Below are 20496 nucleotides of genomic sequence, written 5' to 3'. Positions count from 1 at the left end.
ATGTGCAAACTTCTCAGTTTCCGAGGTGGCAGCCCTCCCCCCGTAATCTGATGAGCTCTTTGCTTTTGTCCTAGGAAAAACAGCGAAGGGCAGGATGGCTCATCAAATTTCTTGCCCTTGTCAAATGGCGTGTGAACAGGAAAATGTCAAGTGGTCACGCTGGAAGCACGTGGCCAGAACAGTGTCTTCATGGAGAAGGGAGGGGGTGCCCACCAGGGTTTCCTCACCCTCCTGGTGCCCAGATACAGGCACTGACATTATGCCACCCTCTCCGTGATTGAGATGTGTGCCCACTCAGTGGGTAGGGAGGCCCCAAGCTCTCTGATGCTGCTGTGGCAGGCAGGAAGGACACAATAAAGAGGCTGATGAGGACAGCCTCTTCTCTTTTGTTCCCAACCAGCTGCCAGGAGAGGTGCGAGAAGGGAGATACCCAGTCCCTGGGAGCTGGGAGCCACTTCGGGGTCCTGTAATGGTTTCCTGGGCTGCTGTCACAAAATTTCACAAATTAGACAGCTTAAAACAACAGAAATGTATTCTCCCATGGAATGGAGGCTCAAAGTCTGAAATCAAGGTGCCAGCAGGGCCATGAGTGCTCAGAGGCCGCTAGGGGAGGATCCTTCCAGGCCTCTTCTGGGGTCTGGTAGCCCCAGGTGCTCCTCGGTTTGTGGCTGCCTGACTCAGAGCTCCACCTCCCTCTTGCGTCCGCATCTTCTCACAGCACGGTCCCGTGTACGTGTGCGCGTGAGCGTGTGCATGTGTGTGTGAATTTCCCTCTTCTTATAAGGACGCCAGTCATATTGGATTAGGGCCCAACCTAGTGACCTCATCTTCACCTGATGTGTCTGCAAAGTCCCTCTATCCCAGGGAGGTTGCATTTACTGATACTGGGAGTTAGAGCTTCAACACATCCTTGTGGAGGCCAACTGAATTTATCTTTTCACTATTTCAGATACATCTGGAGAGATGACCATATATGACAGACTAAGTATCTAAAAATCCTACAATTCTGCCTTCCTTACACAGCTCAATAACATGCAGAAAATCTTTTTTGTGTGCCTTCGTGACAATTATAGCTTTGGAAAAGTCATTTAACTTGTCTGGGCCTTGGTTTTCTCATTTATTAAGGAAGCTAAAGCAGTGACTTTCTTTTTCTTATTTTTTTTTTTTTTATGTTTATTCATTTTTTTGAGAGAGAGCACAAGCAGGGGAGGGGCAGAGAGAGAGAGGGAGACACAGAATCTGAAGCAGGCTCCAGGCTCTGAGCTGTCAGCACAGAGCCCTATGTGGCACCCAAACTCACGAACCGTGAGATCATGACCTGAGCCGAAGTCAGACGCTTAACCGGCTGAGCCACCCAGGCGCCTGAAGCAGCGACTTCCAAGGTGTTGGACAAAATATCCTGGTAGAAATTACGTGTCATTCTGATAACTTTGAACTGATCCAAGAATGCAAATCTGTTCTGTGGTTCCTACAGGTGACTCACAGACAGGTTTCGTGGACTTTCCTCCTCACATAGAACTAAAGGCTATTTGCCAGTAACCCACAAAAATTTGGTATTCGTAAACTAAAATTAGTGTTTGTACAGTTTACTAAGGACTCAAATTTGTTTTTCCTCCTCTACTTTGCATAGGAATTTCTCCAATTTTTGGAAGGATTCTTTTCAGTTGGTTTTTCAGCAGTTGTTATGAGCTGTTGTGGCTTTCAGTTGCTATTATTCATACTTTTTATTTATAAATTACTATTGATTTTGTGCCTTCATTATCCATTTTAGTCAGATGACAGGTTTTTGTTTGTCCTGAGTGGATATTTTTGGCCTATAAAATTGCCCACTATCTAGACATTGTATATAAATGAATTGCAACTCAGCAAGCCATGGCTCATATATCCGTATTGCTAAAGGAGATATGTACATAATCCCTTACAGTTGGCTGGTATGGTAGAGTGACCAGTCATCCCAATTTGCTCAGAACAGAGGGTTTTTCTGGGATGCAGAGCTTTCAGTGCTAAAACCAGGAAAATCTAGGCAGGCTGGTATGATTGTTCCCCTATTATTTAGGGACACTTCATTGGTGTCTAGCTTGTCTGTGGATTTATGCTATTCTAACAATTTTTATCTTACACTCCAGGTTAGTAGAGTAAAATTAGTAGGGTTATTTTTGAGGCCAGAGGGCATTCATTTATAATCAAGTAGAAAATGTCAGGTTCTTCTCACATAAGTAGGAAATGAGTAACGAATGTTGCATGTTCAACAAGTTCAGTACCACTGATTCATCTGGTTCCTCTGCAATTCTCATCTCCTTCCCCTGAACCCCATCCCCATAATTTACCAAATTCAGAAGAGACATGGAATAGGTGGGGTGTTGGTGATCTTTGGCTCCGTCCAAGTGGGTATAGTCAAAAAAGTTTACGAAGCTGTGTAAAGGACTCATGATAATGCCCCTCCCTGCTGCAGCCAACACTGGGAGTCCACTTTGGCTTGGTTCAAGGTCCTAAACAAATGCAGAGAAAGAATCACAGCTTCATGAAACATTCCCAGAGGTCCTTACTGAGAATTACCTAAAGCATTGTTAATGCTCCCCTACCTTAGGAAGATTTCATCATTGATACAGTCTCCTTTGGATGGTGTCCAATATGGACTTTCTTATTTGGCTCTACTGTATCATGGGGAAAAAGAGGAAGGAGAGCTGCCATTTATTTACTGTTCCTCTTCAGCATGTCAGAACTAGGATTAGAGGCCTTTTGCTTTTGACTTAATGTAATTTAGACCTCACAACAGCTCCATGAAGTATGACTGACCCTACCTTGTATATCAGGAGGCTGTGTTGAAATTCCAGCCCACCTGCCTTCGTCTGAATGAGCTCAAACCCTGGTGTCCACACCACAGCCCACAGACTCTGCGGTCCCCCAAACCCTGGCACTCCACTCACCTGAACAGAGGTCACTGTCAAATTATGAGAGGGCCAAAGCTTTAAAAAGCCCAAGCAAGCAATCGGGAGGTTGACAACTTAAAAATAAAACCAACAAGTTCTCAGCCTAGAACGGAAGCTCCTCATGGGTCCATCCGTAGACCTCATTGCCCCCAATTTACCCCAAATCCTGGGTGATCCCTCCCCCACTGCTCAGGTTGCATTTAGGTCTCTGATGACTCATGGGGCACCGGGGCCACCATGAGCGGTGGCTGAACCATCAATGGAGGCAGGTCACATCTCATCTTTTTTTAACTTGGAATGCTGTTCTAACACAAACATTTTTCTGCCTTACATTCCTAGAGGAGTTGTCCTTAAAAGTGGGTAGCGACCATGTTGTGACCTAATTCCTACTCAGCCATAAGGTTTCTGCCCCCTGGCAAAGGACAGACGCTCAGCATTCCAGACGGGGTTAGTGGCGGGGCTGCTATTTATTTAACTGCTAATCCCACTTATGTGAAATTAATTTACTCTACTATTATAACTCACCCTGCTTCCTGCCCTGGCGGGCTCCTATAATTTACACCTGACTGCGCCATTATGCTCCTGCTTCCTGGACGAAGAGTTGGGTCTTGGGGTGACTCACATTAGGGGGTCGTTTATACAGAAGGGAGGTTTTCTCATTATAGACTAAGAGTTACTATAAAAGCAGTGGTGTTGGGGTTTTTTTTTTCCCTCTTAATAACTAGTTCCCCTTTAGGCCATCCCTTCAAGGAAGTTTGTTTACTATTATTAACCTTCTTCCCAACTCTGAATATGGGCTGCTCCAGTTCATGCAGGGTGCAGATGAGTCTCCTCCCCTGCTCCAGGAGAAAGCCAGCCGTTGGGATTTCACCTGCCCCGAACCTTGATGAAATGCAGGTCAGCTGGGGGTCATTACTTACAAGATGTTACAAACACCTTTAACAAAAAATCAGGGGCTGCCAACTGAAGCTCCCCAAATCCGGGTCGCATAGACAGGATCTCACAGATTTCTTGTGGCAGGGGGTGAACAAGGAGGCTTTGGCACTGAGGCTGCTGGTGACAGGGCTTTCTACAGAGACCAGAAGAATCCCTGCTGGCTTCCTGCTGACACCCCCTATGCCAAGCTCCTGGCTGGGGCACACAGCCTGGTGTGATGGTCTGAAAAACTGGTTCTAGCCTCCTGGGATCAATGTTCCATTCCTGGTTCACTTCCATCTCTGAACAGGTCACGTGAGTGCTTCAGGAGAGAGCCAAGAGAAGGGGTGAGGGAAGCCCAAAACTTGCCTTGGATGGTCTCTGCCAACACTGTGAATGTGGCCACTTAAGTTAAGGGACTGGCCATTCTCCAACTTGTGTAAAATCCCCAACATCTTCTCAAACAAACTCCATGTTGTCTGTAGAACAAAGCCTGCCCTCAGCCAGACGTGAAGGTTCCCAATATCTTGAGCCTTCAGCCCCGCCTACTTTCCATCATTGCTCTTCACGGATCCTCTTCCCAGCCAACTGTGTGTTCCCCAGCTTGTTTACGTGCCTTCTCCAGTGGAAACACAGCCACTGTATCTGCCCATTCTCACCCCCCTGCCTTTGCCACACAGCACCCTGGAGGAAGCAGAATGCCCTCCTCATCCTTTTGGCTTAACAAGCCTCCTCGCCCACCAAGTGTAGGGCAATCTCGCTTCAGCTCAAGCCCCTCTGCTGGAGGAAACACTCCCTGAGCCTACCTGTTCACAGGCAGCTGTCTCTCTGTCACATTTCATTGGTGTGCTCTGTGCAGAATCACATCACTCTGGAGATGTTCATGATCCTTTATATGCATGTTCTTTTTCTCCCCCCAACTAGAGTGTAAATGCTTTGAGACTAGGGATCATTGCTTCACATTCATGTACAGTCCTATACATAAATCAGTCAACAATTAGTGGGACTTGATTACAATATAACCAGTTGTCTACTAGTTGGATCCAGAGTGTAGCTTCTTGCTTAGAACATGACTTTTGGTGTGAGAAAGACCTCAGTTCAAATCTTGACTGTGTCAACTCCCAGCTTTGTGACCTGAGGTAAGCATGTTAATGTCATTGGCTTGTGTCCTCAGTTATGAACGCAGCTAGTGTAACTGACTCCTGGGTTTGTTGTGGCTTTAAGTGAAATAATGCATGTGAAATGCATGGTTGGTGCAGTGCCTGACACATTCAGGACTCAATAAACAGCACCAGTTAGTATTTTCTGTTTTTGGGGGGATCGGTGCCCAGATGCTTCTGCTACAGCAAGATTCAACAAATTGCAAATTAATGGAGATGTTGGTTTTAGCGGAGGCATCCTAGAGAGAATGTTGAAGTGAGTTTAGAAATAAAACAAGGAGAGAAATCAGAGGCTAACTCAATTCTATTTCTACCAAGTTTTCAACAGCTCACAGATGGACTCATTTTTAGCTGATACTCCAGATAGAGCAGAGCTCTTCCCAGAGGCAGGTGAAGATTGACTGTGCCTGACTCTGAAAACCTGTACTTGTCACCTGACCTTGAACGTAACAAACAGCCCCTGAGGAAGGTAGTTCCAATTACAGTCATGGAGTCGGAGGAACTCTTTCAAGGCAGATTGATTTATTGGACCAGAAATACAGCTCAACAGCCCACACACCGATTCTGTCTTTGGCAATCTGCCCTGCCTGCTTCCTTCTCTCTTGCCCTGACATATTGATCTGTGTGTGTGAGTTGGTGTAGTTTATTGTAGAGGGGTGTGTGTGTGTGTGTGTGTGTGTGCTGTCTCAGAATGGAAGCTCTTAACTTGGGGGCCTTCTTTCTGAGGGATCTCCAAACCTGAAACCGAAGGAAATCTCGTTGCAATTCTCCATGTGGTAGCTTTAATTTCAGTCCTTTGCTTCAGGTGGGCCCAGAATGCTCCAGAATGCCTCTCATCCTGTCTGAACACTGCTTCTGAGTGAGGCAACATGTCATTTTGTAAGGAAGAAGGAAAACTAGTCATTGTTGTGTGCCTGTGCCATGCAAAATATCACAATCCGCATTCATCAAAAGAAACTGAGACTCAGAAGAGTAAAGAAACTTTCCCAAGTTCAAATGTCAGTAGAGTCAGGATCCAAACCCAGGTGTGTCTGACTGTTGACCTCAGTGATGGCTGAGTCCAGGCTTAGCCCCATTGAGAGACTTCCATATCACAGGATCATTTTAAATGGAAATATTTTGAAATTGAGGGCCACAACTTAAGTTTGTATCATCACTTACATTTTGTATCCAGATCTGGCTGTTTGACCTCTCTTATATTATATGCTGTTGTGTAACGAACTACCACAAACTTAAAACAACACCCATTTATTATCTCACAATTTTTATAGGTCAGAACTCCAGGCAGGTTTAGTTGGATCCTCTGCTTATGGTCTCACAGGGCTGCCATCCAGGCATTGGCCAGGGCTGCACTGTCATCTGGAGACTCAACTGGGGAAGGATCCATTTCCCTGCTCACATGGCTGTTGGCAGCATTAAGTTCCTTCAGACTATAGGACTGAGAGCTTAAGGATTTTGTTGTTGTTGTTGTTAGCTGTTGGCTGGAGGCTGCTCTCAGATCCTAGAGACCACCTCAGTTACTTGCCATGTAGGGATTCCCAATGTGGTCCCTGCTTCCCCACAGCCACCAAGGGAGAGAGAGCTTCCTGCAAGATGGGCATCATTATCTTTTGTGACACAATCACATACATTCCACCACCTTTGTCATATTCTGTTGGTTAGAAGCAAGCCACAGGTCCTGCCCACACTTGGAGGGGTCGCACAAGGGCATGAACACCAGGAAGTAGGGATCGTGGGTAGAGGCAACTTGAGGGTCTGTCCACCACATCCTTCTTGTTCTTTCCCTTCTTTTTTTCCTTTCTTACCTTCTCATCCTAGTCTAGACTCAGAGCTAGGGCTTTGGAAGTTAGTAAGAGCTTTACAGTAATGATGCCAATAAGTAATATCATTTTGTTCCAGGAAAAAAAAGCTAGTTTCCTTTTTAACTTTCTATTCAAGTACAACATACATACAGAAAACTGTAACATCCTAAGTGTAGAGCTCCATGAATTTTTTGGAGACAACATATGCATGTAACCATCACTCAAACCAAACAGCAGACTATTACCAGCACCCCAGAGCCCTCCTCAGTCTCCCTTCCAGTGCCTAACACCCCCAAAGGTGGATCTCTAACAGCACAGATTACTTTTTTCCTTGTTTTTATACATTTAATAAATGGTATCCCACAGCCTGTATCATTTTGTGTCTGGTTTTCTTGACTCAACACAGTATTGGGGCATGTGGTTCTAGGTTGTTCGTTTCTCATTGTTGAATAGGATCCCATTGTGTGGATATAGCACAGTTTACTTATTCAATCTACTGTTGATGGGCATGTAGGTAGTTTCCAGTTTGGAGGTGTTACAAATAGTGCCACTGTGAGTGGCTTAGTGTGGGTCTTTAATGAACACACATACGCAGCACTTCTGTTGGATATATACCAGGGACTGGATTGCTGGATTGGAGGGCACACATATTTTGGTGAGCTATGTTTATATATATAATCCTCCCCTCCCCTCTATGAAGAAGGCATCTCTAACCCCTTTACGCACAGCAGCATGTGACCAGACCTACACTTCCTGCAGAGGTGCTGGAAGATCAAAGAGGAGGAAAGGCCAACTGGCACTGTGGAGAAAGTGGAGGTCTGGCTCCGGCGCTTTTTCACTATTGACAACGCTCTTTATTACTTTTTCTTAAGAGACCCATCGTTTTGGAAGATTTCTGCCTACCAAGCTACTAAGCAAATGTTGTTGGCTCAGTATCATTTAATTCATCTTCCAGTTCTCTTATTAGTCAAGGACATATCTAACCAGCTACTGAGCTGCTGATCTGACAACCTGCCTAACAGAGCTGATGTAATTTCAGATAAGGCCAAAGATAGTCCAGGTTTGGGTTCACCTCTAGTCTCCTTACAAGAACACAGGGTTTCTATTGGACTATTGAAACACTGACAACACGCTGCCCTTCCCCTTTGTGATGTTAATGGCACTTTAGGGGAGGGAGATCCCCACCCTCCCACTAAGAAAATCTCAGACCCTGACCATGTCTGAAATCCTGATTTATGATCAATAAATATACATCAATGTACAAGTAATTCACAAGTCATTGAGATCCGGCCTGGTTCATCATTTTAAACAAAATGTCAAAGCCCCATCCATTTATTCTGGGCTTGTTCTTAAGCTGAGATAGGTTGGATGAAGCTAATAAGAAACATTTTCCAAACTGCCACCAAGTGGCCAGAAAGACTTCAGGCTATTGCTAACATTTGGGTATACTTGGTTCTTTCTCATCTGTCTGTTTTCTGTTCTTCTCCATCTTTCTTTTTTTCTTTTTAATTATTTTTAAAATTTTTTAAATGTTTATTTTTGAGAGAGAGAGAGAGAGAGAGAGAGAGAGTCAGAGTGTGAGTGGGGGAGGGGCAGGGAGAGAGGGAGACACAGAATCTGAAGCAGGTTCCAGGCTCTGAGCTGTCAGCACAGAGCTCAACGTGGGGCCCCAACCCACGAACTGGGAGATCATGACCTGCGCTGAAGTCAGACGCTAAACCAACTGAGCCATTCAGGTGCCCCCCCACCCCCATCTCTGTCTTTCTATCTGCCAGTCTCTCTGTATCTCTGTCGGTATATGTATGATATATATGTTATACATACATCTCCTATACATATACGTAGATGTATACATACACATACATATGTATTAGGGATACCATCACATGCAATTATTATGACTCTTTTAACTAATTCTCTATTTTGGGACATATAAGCTGTTTCTGATATTTTGCCATTGCAAGTAACACTGCGTGAATGTGCTTACGCCTAAACCCTTATGGGCATCTCTGATACCTTCCTTAAGGTAGGTGACAAGAGGTTGAATAACCCACCAAATGGGTTGACTTCCAGATGCTTGTTTTTGAATCCAATTATCAAATACAAATTTATGCTGCTGCCAACAATTTATGAGAGTGTCTTCTCTGCCCACACTAGTAATTTTCTATTACAATAATTTTTCTCCATTTTATAGGTAAAACATGATAGTTTAGTTTTAATTGCATTTCATTGATTCCTGGTGAGGTTAAATATTTTTCAGATTTGCTGTCCATTTGCGTTTCTTCTCATTTGCATTTCATGTTCCTTTTTATTTCACATTACCCCACCGCCCACAGAATGCTGCCCTATGCTCCGACAAGTCTCATCTCTGCTTTTACCATGGAGGTAAGTAATATCTGCGTCCCACAGAAAACCCAGCATTGTCCAATGCTTTGCAGACAGAACATGTGTGAGAAAAATGCACATTCACTAGGCCCGCAGGTGGCTTGGCCAGCCACATCTGTCATCTCTCTGACGAGGATGCCTGAATTCCTCCCAGAGCTATAAACCTCACTTCTCACCCGGACTCCGGACACCATCACCCAGGGGCCATGAGAGCAGGAGGGGCTGGCATGTTACCTAATGACTTAACCAGGTGAGGTTCACATGCACTTCGGGTTTTTACACGATTGTGCCTCAGAGGAAGTGCTCCCTACTGCTCTGGGGAAACGGGCAACTGTAAATCAGGTAACGATATGGCACTGACTTATTTATCCTTGTAAGAGTTTTACATTCTGAAGTCAACAAGGGGCCCATCGCCAGATCCACGGCCAATTTGCAGTCATCACTTAGGGGAAGCTTGATCCCCCTTGCTCAGCCAGAGGGCATGCTGGGGGCTTGTAGGAGCCAAGGTTACCTGTAGTGCCGAGCCAGATCAATCGACCCTGTACCTCGGTCTGGGCCAAATGTTATCTTCCACAGACACAAGGCAGAGACGGGAAGTCACTAAACGGTGGGGAACTTTCCCTCTTTGTGCTAAGATGCTCTTTCTCTCCTTTCCATTTGTCCCCTGAGTTCCTTCTCCTTGAGGGAATGTTTGCCTGGACAGCAGCTGCACCCTGAGAGACGTGATGGTGACTCATTCAAGTAGAGGTAGACATGGTAAAAGAGTATGTGCTAAAAGACATGAATAGACACTCTCCAAAGAAGATATCCAGATGGCCAACTGACACATGAAAGGATGCTCAACGTCATCCATCATCAGGGAAATACAAATCAAAACCACCATGAGATACCCCCTCACACCTGTCAGAATGGCTAATATTAACAACTCAGGCAACAACAGATGTCGGCGAGGATGTGGAGAGAGAGGAACCCTTTTGCACTGCTGGTGGGAATGCAAGCTGGTGCAGCCACTCTGGAAAACAGTATGCAGGTTCCTCAGAAAACTAAAAATAGAACTACCCTATGACCCAGCGATTGCATTACTAGGGACTTATCCAAGGGATACGGGTGTGCTGTTTCGAAGGGACACATGCACCCCCATGTTTATAGCAGCACTATCAACAATAGCCAAAGTATGGAAAGAGCCCAAATGTCCATCGATGGATAAATGGATAAAGAAGATGTGGTATATGTATATAATGGAGTATTACTCGGCAATCAAAAAGAATGAAATCTTGCCATTTGCAACTACGTGGATGGAACTGGAGGGTATTAAGCTAAGTGAAATTAGTCAGAGAAAGACAAATATCATATGACTTCACTCATATGAGGTCCTTAAGAGACAAAACAGATGAACATAGAGAAGGGAAGCAAAAAGAATATAAAAGCAGGGAGGGGGATGAAACATAAGAGACTCTTAAATATGGAGAATAAACAGAGGCTTACTGGAGGGGTTGCGGGAGGGGGGATGGGCTAAATGGGTAAGGGGCACTAAGGAATCTACTCCTGAAATCATTGTTGCACTATATGCTAACTAATTTGGATGCAAATTAAAAAAAAAAAAAGAGTATGTGCTAGCTAGCAATCAAGGCCAAAGCTGAACCCAATGTTCCATAATAAATTATGGTATACCCTTAAATGAGAATATTAGGCAGCTATTAAAAATAATGTTTTCAGATAATTTTTATGGCTGAAAAGTGCTCATGATGTGAATTAAAAGGAAATAAAAATGGGGCACCTGGGTGGCTCAGTCAGTTAAGCGTCTAACTCTTGATTTCAGCTCAGGGCATGATCTCGTGTTTCATGGGTTCGAGCCCCGCATCAGGCTCTGCACTGACAGCATGCAGCCTGCTTGGGATTCTGTTTCCCTCTCTGTGCCCCTCCCCTGCTTGCTCTCTATCTCTCTATCTCAAAAATAAATAAACATCAAAAAACATTTTAAGAAAATAAAGATGTAAAACCCACATATTGAATACAGAATATGATCCCTATTATCTACAAGACTATGTGGAAATACCGTAAATTTTTTTTTTACATTTACTTACTTTTGAGACACTGAGAGAGACAGAGCACAAGTGGGGGAGGGGCAGAGAGAGAATGAGACACAGAATCTGAAGCAGGTTCCAGACCCTGAGCTGTCAGTGCAGAGCCCCATGCGGGGCCCGAACTCACAAACCGTGAGATCATGACCTGAGCCCATGTCTGATACTTAACCGACTGAGCCACCCAGGCACCCCAAGAAAATACTGTAAATGGTAATGGCGATTTTCTCTGCAGGTAAGATTATTTTTGAGTTTTATGTTCTTACTGTATTTTTGAAATTTCCTACATTCCCACAAGCTTTTGTGACTTCTGTTCACCAAAAAATAAAAAACAAAACAATACCCCAATCATTGGTATTTTGAAACACCAAGCTGGATGTGATGTGCCCCAGGCCTCTGGGGATTTGGCAGGTTCCCATTTGTTATTCAGTTCTGCTCTCCTTATGCCCGCAGTTGGGAAGGGGCCAGTGTGCTGAGACCAGGTGAGAGGTAAACAAGGCAGCTGACTTTGCAGAAAATGAAGACGTGGTCTCACCAGAGGTTTCAGCCAGCACTTGCCCTCAGCCCCACACGTTCCTTCTTCCTCACTTCCTTCCTTTTCTACCTCCCTCCCTTTCTTCCAAATGTTTTCCCCTGGGAAAAACATTTTTTGGGCCCTGGGATGAAGCACGTGGGGTTGAGGGCAAGTAAGAAACGGAAATCTCAGAACCCAGACCAGAATCAAATTTTCAACAAGCTCAGAAGTTCAGTTTGTCAACGCCGAACAGGGCGCAGTACTTAGTTTGGCGGCCGTTCTTGTGCGAAAAGCCCAGTGGACCCGAAGATCACTCTGCTCTGTCCTGGTGACACTGCTTCCAGCAGGCTGTTTTCAGTTCTAGGTGCTAAGTTAAACAAAGAACACTGAAGAGACGCCCTTCCTCAGAACACAAAGATGACAATAGGACCTTCATGGATAATATTAGCAGCTGGACCATCACCGTGCCCTGAATGTGTATGGTGTGTGCCAGATACTGGACTAAAGTATGACCTGTTGTCCTACCTGATCTTTAGAGCCAATCCTTTACAGATGAAAAATCTGAGTTGAGCGAGATTAAGTAATGAGGTGGTTATAGCTATATCTATCTATATTCGTGTCTATACCTCTGCGTCTACTAAAACATACAAAATATATAGTAATGTATAGAAAAGACGCAAACCACTTACCTAAAACATTGTTTTTAATAACACAAAACTGGTTCACTCATGAAGACATGGGTACCAGGTTAACAAGTATCAAATGTAACCTGTACGTTTCTCCTAAAATAGTGCCTTGAGCATGAGGGCTTGTCTGCCGTATCCTGGGAAACTGACCCAATGGGGACTTAACATCTCAAGGGTGGATTCTTTGTCCTGGGTCAGAGTCGGTTCAGGGTCACATGCTCTTGAGGTCTCTGAAGACGACATGGGCTGCATTGCGTCCCACGGCTCCCATGACGCCTCCTCCTGGAAGGGAGTCTCCCGTGAACCTAAGCGGTGCTCACGACCGTCCCCAGGGAGCAGACGGGGCCAGAGCTCGTGGGGAAGCCAGCAAGGAAGCAGAGCATGGGCACCTGCAGGGCGGTGCTGGGGACGTGAGCATCAGAACTGGGATGACTATTAAGACAGATTCTGGGCTCGCCTCCAGGCTTCCTGCTCAGAGCTCTGGGCAGGGGGCCCAGTGCACAGTCCAGGCACCTGCCCCCTCAGTCTGGAAAGCCAACGCACTGGATGGAGACCCTCTGGGTGTGAAACTAAAGCGTCAGACTAAAGGTTCAAGGGGCAAGGGGTGGAAGCTCAGACCTCTCTGGGGCATGTCCACAGGGGATGGCAGCCCTGGCAAGGTCAGCGAGGCTTGGAATGGACGCAGGCAAGAATTTTTAGATTAAGAAACGTAATGTTACCAATTCTCACTGGTCTGACATCTGGAGGGGGAATTCAGGGACACGGGTCTTTCACAACCAAAGTTCGCATTTGGAGAGCCGCCTCTGGGGCAAATTTTTAAACCTCGTTTGGAGGAGGTGGGAGCTACCCCGAGGGTGTGTCCAGCTGGCAGAGTCCCCTCCTCCCACCTGTTTCCTGTGCACTGAGAATCCCCAATATGGGGGATGGCCTGTTCTCATGGGAGTTCCTTGCTCCCCTCCATCTCTCCCTGCCCCCCTTCTCCCCTGTCAGCAAGCTTCTGCCGTCCAGCCAGCCCCCACAGCCCGCACAGGGAAGAGGGCCCACGTCACTCACCAGGGTGGGCACCGCTGCCACAGAGATACAGGCCCTGGAGAGGACAGCGGTAGCTGGAGTGCAGGGGCACGGGGCGGGCGAAGTAGAGCTGGTCCAGGGTCATGGCACAGTGGAATATGTTCTGCGGGAGGCAGGGCCACAGTCGTTGACATAGGAGTGTTATGGTCTTTCGTGCCTTTGCAGGTTTCTTCCCCTCCCCTTCTCCAAGGAAGGTTCTTTTCCTTCCAGCATGTTTTCTTGGAAAGGGGAGGGGAGAGAGAGGACAGTTGCACGTCCTTGGGCTGGGGATGGAGTTTTCCAGAGGCATTTTTCAGGAGGAAAGAAAGGTGAGGAGCACCTTCAGAGTGTGAGAGGGAAAGAAGAGGGAGATGTTAAGTGTTTGCCGAGGACTACAAATCCTCCTCAGTCTGTTTGAAAAATGGAGGATTTGACCTATTTTGGCAGCCGGCTCATGTTTCCTTGGCCAAGACACCCACCTGAGCCTGGGTCCCAGGGGTCCAAGCCCCAGCAGAGTCACAGTGGATGGCAGACAGGGACAGGGTACTCAGGCTTGGTCCTGCTCCCCTGGCTGGGGTCCGAGCAGCTGGGAAGGTGTGGGGGCAGGGGGAGCAAGGGGAAGGGGAAGGTCAAACTTGCAGGGCGGGTCTGGACAAGAAGATCACACCTGCTTGATGTCCCTCCGGCTAACCACGTCAGCATGTCCCAAGCTGGGCTCCTCCTCCCCTACCCCCCAAGTCTGCTCTCTTCCACCTTCCCCACCTCGGTGGGCGACCTCACCTTCCCCGCCTGGGCCTCCAGGTGGACCCTTCACGTCACCTCCACCCTGACCACATTACACTGAGACTTCTCAGTTCAGCCTGCCCTATGCCTCCCATAACCATCCACTCTGTTCCCTTCCCACCGTCTGGCCTCCTGCACTCTAGATCTGGACCCGCGCTGTCCAATAAAAACATAACATGAGCCACATATGCAATTTTTATTTTCTAGGAGCCACATTAAAGTTTAAAAAGAAAATGGTGAAATGAATGTCAATAATGTATTTTATTTGACCTAACAGAGCCAAAACATTATCACTTCAACATGTGACCAATATAAATATTATTAATGAGATGTGTTCCATTTTTTTTGTCCTAAGCCTTTGCAGGCTGGTGGGTGTTTTATGTGTACAGCCCGCCTCAGTTTGGCCTCACCCACTGAAACCACCAAGAGCCACGTGAAGCTGGTGGCTGCAGTATGGACCTGGCCTCCTAACTGGTCCCTTTGCCTCCAGTCTCAACAAGGCTTTGATAAATCAGAGAGGAAAGTCCAAGGACCTGCTACCTTAAGAGGGGAGCTCCCTCTGAAGAAAGCCAGATGGGAGAGGTGGCCATGGATGTCCAGACAGGGGACATCCTGGTGACTTTCTCAGCAGGCACTGCCTCTCCTGTCTGATCTTACTCCTCCCCACTCCCTAGGTCTGACCACTTCTCTGTCCCCTCTCCACCGTGGTCTCTGCACTGTCCTCCCTTCTCGATACGGGCTGGGTGTGGAGAGACAAGATAAAACCAAGTGGGCAGGCCAGGGAGTGGGGGTGCAGGGAGAAGAATGTGATGAGGGATGCCTTATACTCACCCCTCCAGGAAGCCCAAAAATTCTCTCCAGATCAGGCGGTGTGAGGATGTCCCTGCCCACCACGGAGCCCTTAAAGCCAGGGGCGTAGGCCTCGATGCAGTCAAACACTGATTACAGAACAGCACAGAAACGAGATGGTGTGAGCAAGAAGAAGAGGAGACGCCATGATTGTACAACTTGGCAAATGTATGAAAATTCATTAAACTACACACTTAAAATGGGTCTATTTTTATCATATGCAAATTATATCTCAATAAGCAAAAAATACACAAACAGTCCATGGGCAAGTAAATAATTCATTACAAAGGCCTCTGGGTCCACCCCACTTTCCCACCTGCTCATCCCAGCCCTAAACACAAAGTTACTTGTCTCCCGTGTATATGCAAAGCTTTCTTCACCTCCTTGCTCTGCTCAAGCTGTTTCTTCGCTTGGAATGCCCATTGCTGCCTGGCCAACTCCCATTCTTCCTTTAAAACCCAGCTCAAATGTCTCTTCCTTATCTCTCTGGCACATACCTTCCTTCTTCGACTCACAGAGTAAGTTGTATTGTAAGACTGGTTTCTCTATTCATCCCCCCAAATCCCGACTGGACTGTGAGTAACGTTAAGGACAGGAATCGTGTCTTTCAGGCTTTCTTAGCCCAGTGCCGGACCCTAGCAGGCACTCCTTGTGTTGACTTGGGTTCCCTTGGGTTCTTCTCTCCCTTTGGGGGCAGGACCTGGCATTGTTAATCCTGAATGAGCAGATAGGAGGAGAGGGGTCCAGTGGGGCTGCACGGCCACCGGTCACTCTGGAGACAGGACGGTCTGGCCCTCTTTACCTTTGTCTGCATAAGCGTTTCTCTCCTGCTCATCCCACACCTTGCCTCCAGCCAGCGTGTAGGGAGTGTACTGTGTGAAGAGCGAGACAACATGGCAGCCGGGGGGAGCCAGGGTAGGGTCCAGCGAGGAAGGGATGCAGAGCTCAATCATAGGCCTGCCACATGGGGGAGGAGAGAGGGTCAGGGGCAAAGAACAGCAGTTGCCCTGAAGGAAGGGCTGGGAGCTTCTCTGAGGTGCCAGGGACATAACGAAGGAAGGCCCGGGGTAACCTGGTGCCAAGGTCGCTGTCTCTTCAAGGCTGTGGTGGTTGCTTGCCTGCACGGGCTCCGTGTCCCCCAGGACAGTCCAGAATGCTCCAGAGGATCTCCCAGTCCCTCACCAGCCTCCCCACCCCCCGCCCCAGGGCCTCTGGTCCCCTTTAGCCTCCTTCCCCAATGGGTGCCTGTCCCCACCTTCCTCCACTACAGCCTGGGCTCTGCCAGGCCTCTCAGGTCTCCGGGGCCCAGCGGGCAGCACACACAAAGGAGGGAAGGGGCCAGGCCTAGGGCAGCAGGTGCTCAGGTAGCCGGACTTCATCCCCGGTCACCTTTCCCTGAGCAGGCTGGGGAAATCAGAGCTTCCGGGGCTGTGGCCAGCAGACAGAACCCTGAGCGGTTTCCCACCCCCTCCCCTGCTAACAATGCCCTGTCTCCTTGGGGCACGTTTTCCCTCTAATCTCCACATCTGACCACCTTCAGGCCACGTGAAATGGCCTTTTCCCTGCATCCCTCATTTACAACGTGTCTTCTGAACCTGGATGTCCAGTAGGCAGCTCCAGAGTAACCTGTCCAAACCCGAATGCCTAAAGCCTGCTCCTCCCCAGCCAGACACACCAGATCCCCCTTCTTCGTAAAGACAAACACCATCGTTTAGCGGCTCCTCTTTCTTGCTCACACCTGACTTTTGTCCAACAGCAGATGCTGCCAGCTTCACCTTCAAATACCCAGTATCTGGCTACTTCTTTTGCTGTTGTTGTTTTTAAAAATTTTTTTAATGTTTTATTAATTTTTGAGAGAGAGACAGAGCATGAGTGGGGGAGGGGCAGAGAAAGAGGGAGACACAGAATCCGAACCAGGCTCCAGGCTCTGAGCTGTCAGCACAGAGCCCGACGCGGGGCTCAAACCCACAAACCATGAGATCATGACCTGAGCCGAAGTTGGACACTTAACTGACTGAGCCACCCAGGTACCCCTATCTGGCTACTTCTTGTCACTTCCACCACCCCTACCCTGGTCTGGGCCACAGTCCTCTGTCTCTTGGATTCTGCAATAGTAACCAATTGCAACAGATGCCTTTTTTTCTCCAAACAGTGGCCAGAGGGGTCTTTCCAAAATGTAAGTCAGGCTCTGCACAAACTTTCCTGGAGTAAAAGCCAGGAGTAGCTTCCAGGGCCCAGCAGGATACAGCAGCCGTAGCTCTGGGACCACCCCCCCACTCCTCCCTTCACTCCCAGGTTCTCTTCCTCTGGCCTCTCTGGTCACATCCCTGTGCCTGCAACACACCACTCCATTCCTGCCCCAGGGCCTTTGCACCTGACTTGCCCTCTACCTGGGTGTTTTCCCTCAGATATTGATAAGATTTTTATTCTCAATTTTTTGGGTCTCTGGTGCCACGCTATCAGAGATGCCTTTCTTTCCTGACCTTCTTATAAAGGCTAGCAAATCCTCCCTTCTTCTGACCTATTTTTCTCCATATTATCAGTGCATGTTTGTTGATTGTCTTGTCTTCCACAACAGAAGGTCAGTGACCTGAGGGCAGAGACCATGTTGACTCTGCTTGCTGCTCTGTGCCCAGGTTCCTGGACTAAGCCTGTTACAGAGTAGGGGCTCCAAAATATTTATGAATGAGTAAATGGGCATTGCCTTTTACCCTTCTCTCAGGGCACTTGTCCTCTTTACCTCATGCCATAAATATTTATGTGCCTGCCTTACGATAAGCTCTGTGTCCGTTTCATGCCCCTGCCTGACCTCCAATTCCCCCAACCTGTACTCAATAGAGTCCCGCCCAGAAAAGGTTTTCAACAGGCTTTGGTGGAAGTTGACAGTATGGAGAGATACTTGCTCTTGTAAGGTCCCTGCCTGTTCCCAGAAGGATGGAGAGACAGCTGGGATGGGAGGTAGGAAATGCTTTTTAGAAGTTTTCTATGAAAGCATCTTATCAGAGACAAGAGAATATGGAGCAGGGGAATCGGGTGAGTGTGTGCCCATTGACGGGGCTGCCAAATCAGAGAAACCCCTTCTCTCCCAGAAAGCATTTTCTGCAATTCTTCTCCAAGACCAGTGCTGTTTCCTCTGCAGTCCTTTGCTCTCCTGCTAATACGTGACACTTGGCTGAACCATGTCCTACTCTTTACTCCTTACCTGCCCTGGCCCATAGGCTTCTTGTCTAGATGTACTTCCTATCCTTGGACTTAAGTATGGGTTTAGGCAGATTCTGAGACACTGTGAATGTTTAACACCAGGAGGAAGAGGCAATCCTTGCCATGTCTAGACAGACCCCTCACCCACCCCTCACCTGGCCCATGCGTGTAAGATTGTAACAGGGGACACCAAAGCCCAGCGGCCACCCACCTGTGGGAAGGCAGGCCATCCATGGCATCTTCAAAGGCCCGGTGGAGAAGGAGGGTGTCTTCACAGTTCAGGTGGATGGAGCACTGGTGATGGGGCAGTGGCTGGCCCCCGGGAGCATTGGGGGCCGCCAGGAAGTCAGGCAGCCTGTCAACAGCCACTGATGGACCAAAGAGGAGGATGAGGGCCCAAAGGCCCATGTCCTCAGACCCCAGGATCCTCCTTTTCTACCCTTCACCCTGCTCACCCAAGTGATGGACTGGAAAGAAAAAGTATGAAAGAGTGTTTCACCTTCAAACTAGGGGGCAGGCTGGAGGGCAGAGAATAGAGGTGATGATGTAGGCCAGTTCTTTCCAGACTTGGAAATTTCTCACTCAGGTAATGTCAGAAGAGACAGCTCTGCAGTCTGGTGTGCCTCTTACCATTGATCTTGGTAACAGGTGACTGGGTGTCTAGTCGGGAGATCCTGTCCACGAACTCCTCAGGAAGCCATTCCTGGAAGAAGGTTCCATGAAAACGCCTGGGGATGGCTGAGGCCCCAAGGGGCTGCCTTCTTCCTTTGCTCAGGATGGTCCCTCAACCTCTACTGCCAGAAATCCTCTCCATCCTTCAGAGCTCATCCAAAGCACCTCCTCTGTGAAGTCAGCCTGGATCCCCTCCAGCTTAACACTAACCACTTCTTTCTTTGAGCTCTGCCAGAGCAATGTATATGGCCCACACCAGCTCCTGCTTTGGATATGGCCAGTGGGCTACAGGCCCCTTTTCTCCTCTGGTCTCCAAGCTCTTGTAAATCTTGGTTATTTCAGAATTGTCTTGACAAGATGCTTTTGAACAGATGTTTGTTGAATTTTCTTAGTGGAATTACTCAGAAAAAGTGGTATCTTGTCCCCCCCCCCCCCCCAGGTAGTCCCAAGAATGGTTGGGACCTCCATACTCATATACATATTATCATATCTTCTGGTGACAGGGAAGGTGTGATCAATTGCAAAAATTTCCCCCAATCCTCACCCCTCCCTAGATACACACACCTCTGTAACATCCTCCTACTGTGATTCTGCGCTTGTGACAAGTTCATGTAAGGAAGTAGGATGCAAACAGAAGCCTGAAAAGCACCTGCATGAATGAGTTTGCTCACTTTTGTCCTCTGCCAGGCCCTGAGAACATGCCTGGACTTACATTGGAGGATGAAGGACACATGGAGCAGAGCTAGTCAACCTGGTCATTCCAGCAGAAATCGTCCTGGATTAGCCCCAGCCAGCCAACCTGGGCACATGAGCGAAGCCAGCCAAGATGAACAGGACCCACTAGTTGACCCACAGCTGATGGAAGGTGCATGAGCAAGCCCAGATCGGCTGAACTCAGCCAAGTTCAACTGAATTCTCTAGTTCTATGTGCTAAATCAGTATTCTTAATATATGCCCACAAGCTGAGCATCCATATGGCCATACATAATTGACACAGATGCTGGAATTAGCATTGGCTAGAGGGGGAATCAGGGTAGTAGGGTAACTCTGGATTAAAAGTCAGACCCGGGTTCTAGCTCCGGCTCTGCCAATCGCCAGCTGCATGGCCTAGGTCATCTCATTCCTTCGGACCTTCCTTCCCACCCGTGAGGCTTCTTCCCTGTTTGCTACCTGCCTGTTGGGTAAGGAAGAGATGGCTTCCCCCAGTGCAGATACCTGGCACTTACATCTCCCATCCTCATGCAGTCCTGGCTCCCTTGACCAACACCCCCCATGTTGGCGGACAGCTTGCCTCCACCCTCAGGCCTTACCTGTGGTGTCAGCTTCAGGAAGGTGACCTGTGGAGATGCGTTGGACAGCACCACCTTACTCCTCACCTCCGAGCCGTCTTGCAGCACCACTCCTTGGACGCGCCCTTCGCTGCTCACCTGCACTTTGGCCACTGCCTAGAGCCCACCAGAGTGAGGCC

At 47.9% G+C, this 20496-nt stretch overlaps 1 protein-coding gene and 1 long non-coding RNA gene across 3 annotated transcripts in view; one reads left to right on the top strand and one right to left on the bottom strand.

The window, feature by feature from the left end:
* LOC144613186 (uncharacterized) overlaps nucleotides 1-20496 on the top strand; it is a 365982-nt gene that overhangs the window by 991 nt on the left and 344495 nt on the right. The window contains exon 2 of the long non-coding RNA XR_013550546.2: nucleotides 9144-10423. This is a non-coding gene — a long non-coding RNA (uncharacterized LOC144613186). The remainder of the gene's footprint in view (nucleotides 1-9143; nucleotides 10424-20496) is intronic.
* The window catches only part of PYROXD2 (pyridine nucleotide-disulphide oxidoreductase domain 2), a 28488-nt gene continuing 20464 nt past the window's right edge, over nucleotides 12473-20496 (bottom strand). Inside the window, exons 10-16 of one of the 2 annotated variants that reach the window (XM_060641814.3) lie at nucleotides 20339-20473; nucleotides 18987-19059; nucleotides 18568-18724; nucleotides 15958-16112; nucleotides 15138-15244; nucleotides 13527-13647; nucleotides 12473-12755 (exon numbers count right to left, since the gene is read on the bottom strand). In XM_060641814.3, coding sequence (XP_060497797.3) covers nucleotides 12685-12755; nucleotides 13527-13647; nucleotides 15138-15244; nucleotides 15958-16112; nucleotides 18568-18724; nucleotides 18987-19059; nucleotides 20339-20473 — 819 coding nt within the window. In that variant the 3' untranslated portion in view covers nucleotides 12473-12684. Of the gene's footprint in view, nucleotides 12756-13526; nucleotides 13763-15137; nucleotides 15245-15957; nucleotides 16113-18567; nucleotides 18725-18986; nucleotides 19060-20338; nucleotides 20474-20496 lie in introns of both variants that reach the window. The other variant, XM_078434714.2, reaches the window with a different exon arrangement.

The sequence above is a fragment of the Panthera onca genome, chromosome D2 (genome assembly GCF_046562875.1).
Source record: "Panthera onca isolate mPanOnc1 chromosome D2, mPanOnc1 haplotype 2, whole genome shotgun sequence".
NCBI lineage: Eukaryota > Metazoa > Chordata > Mammalia > Carnivora > Felidae > Panthera > Panthera onca.
This window is presented reverse-complemented; position numbering and strand designations above follow the sequence as displayed.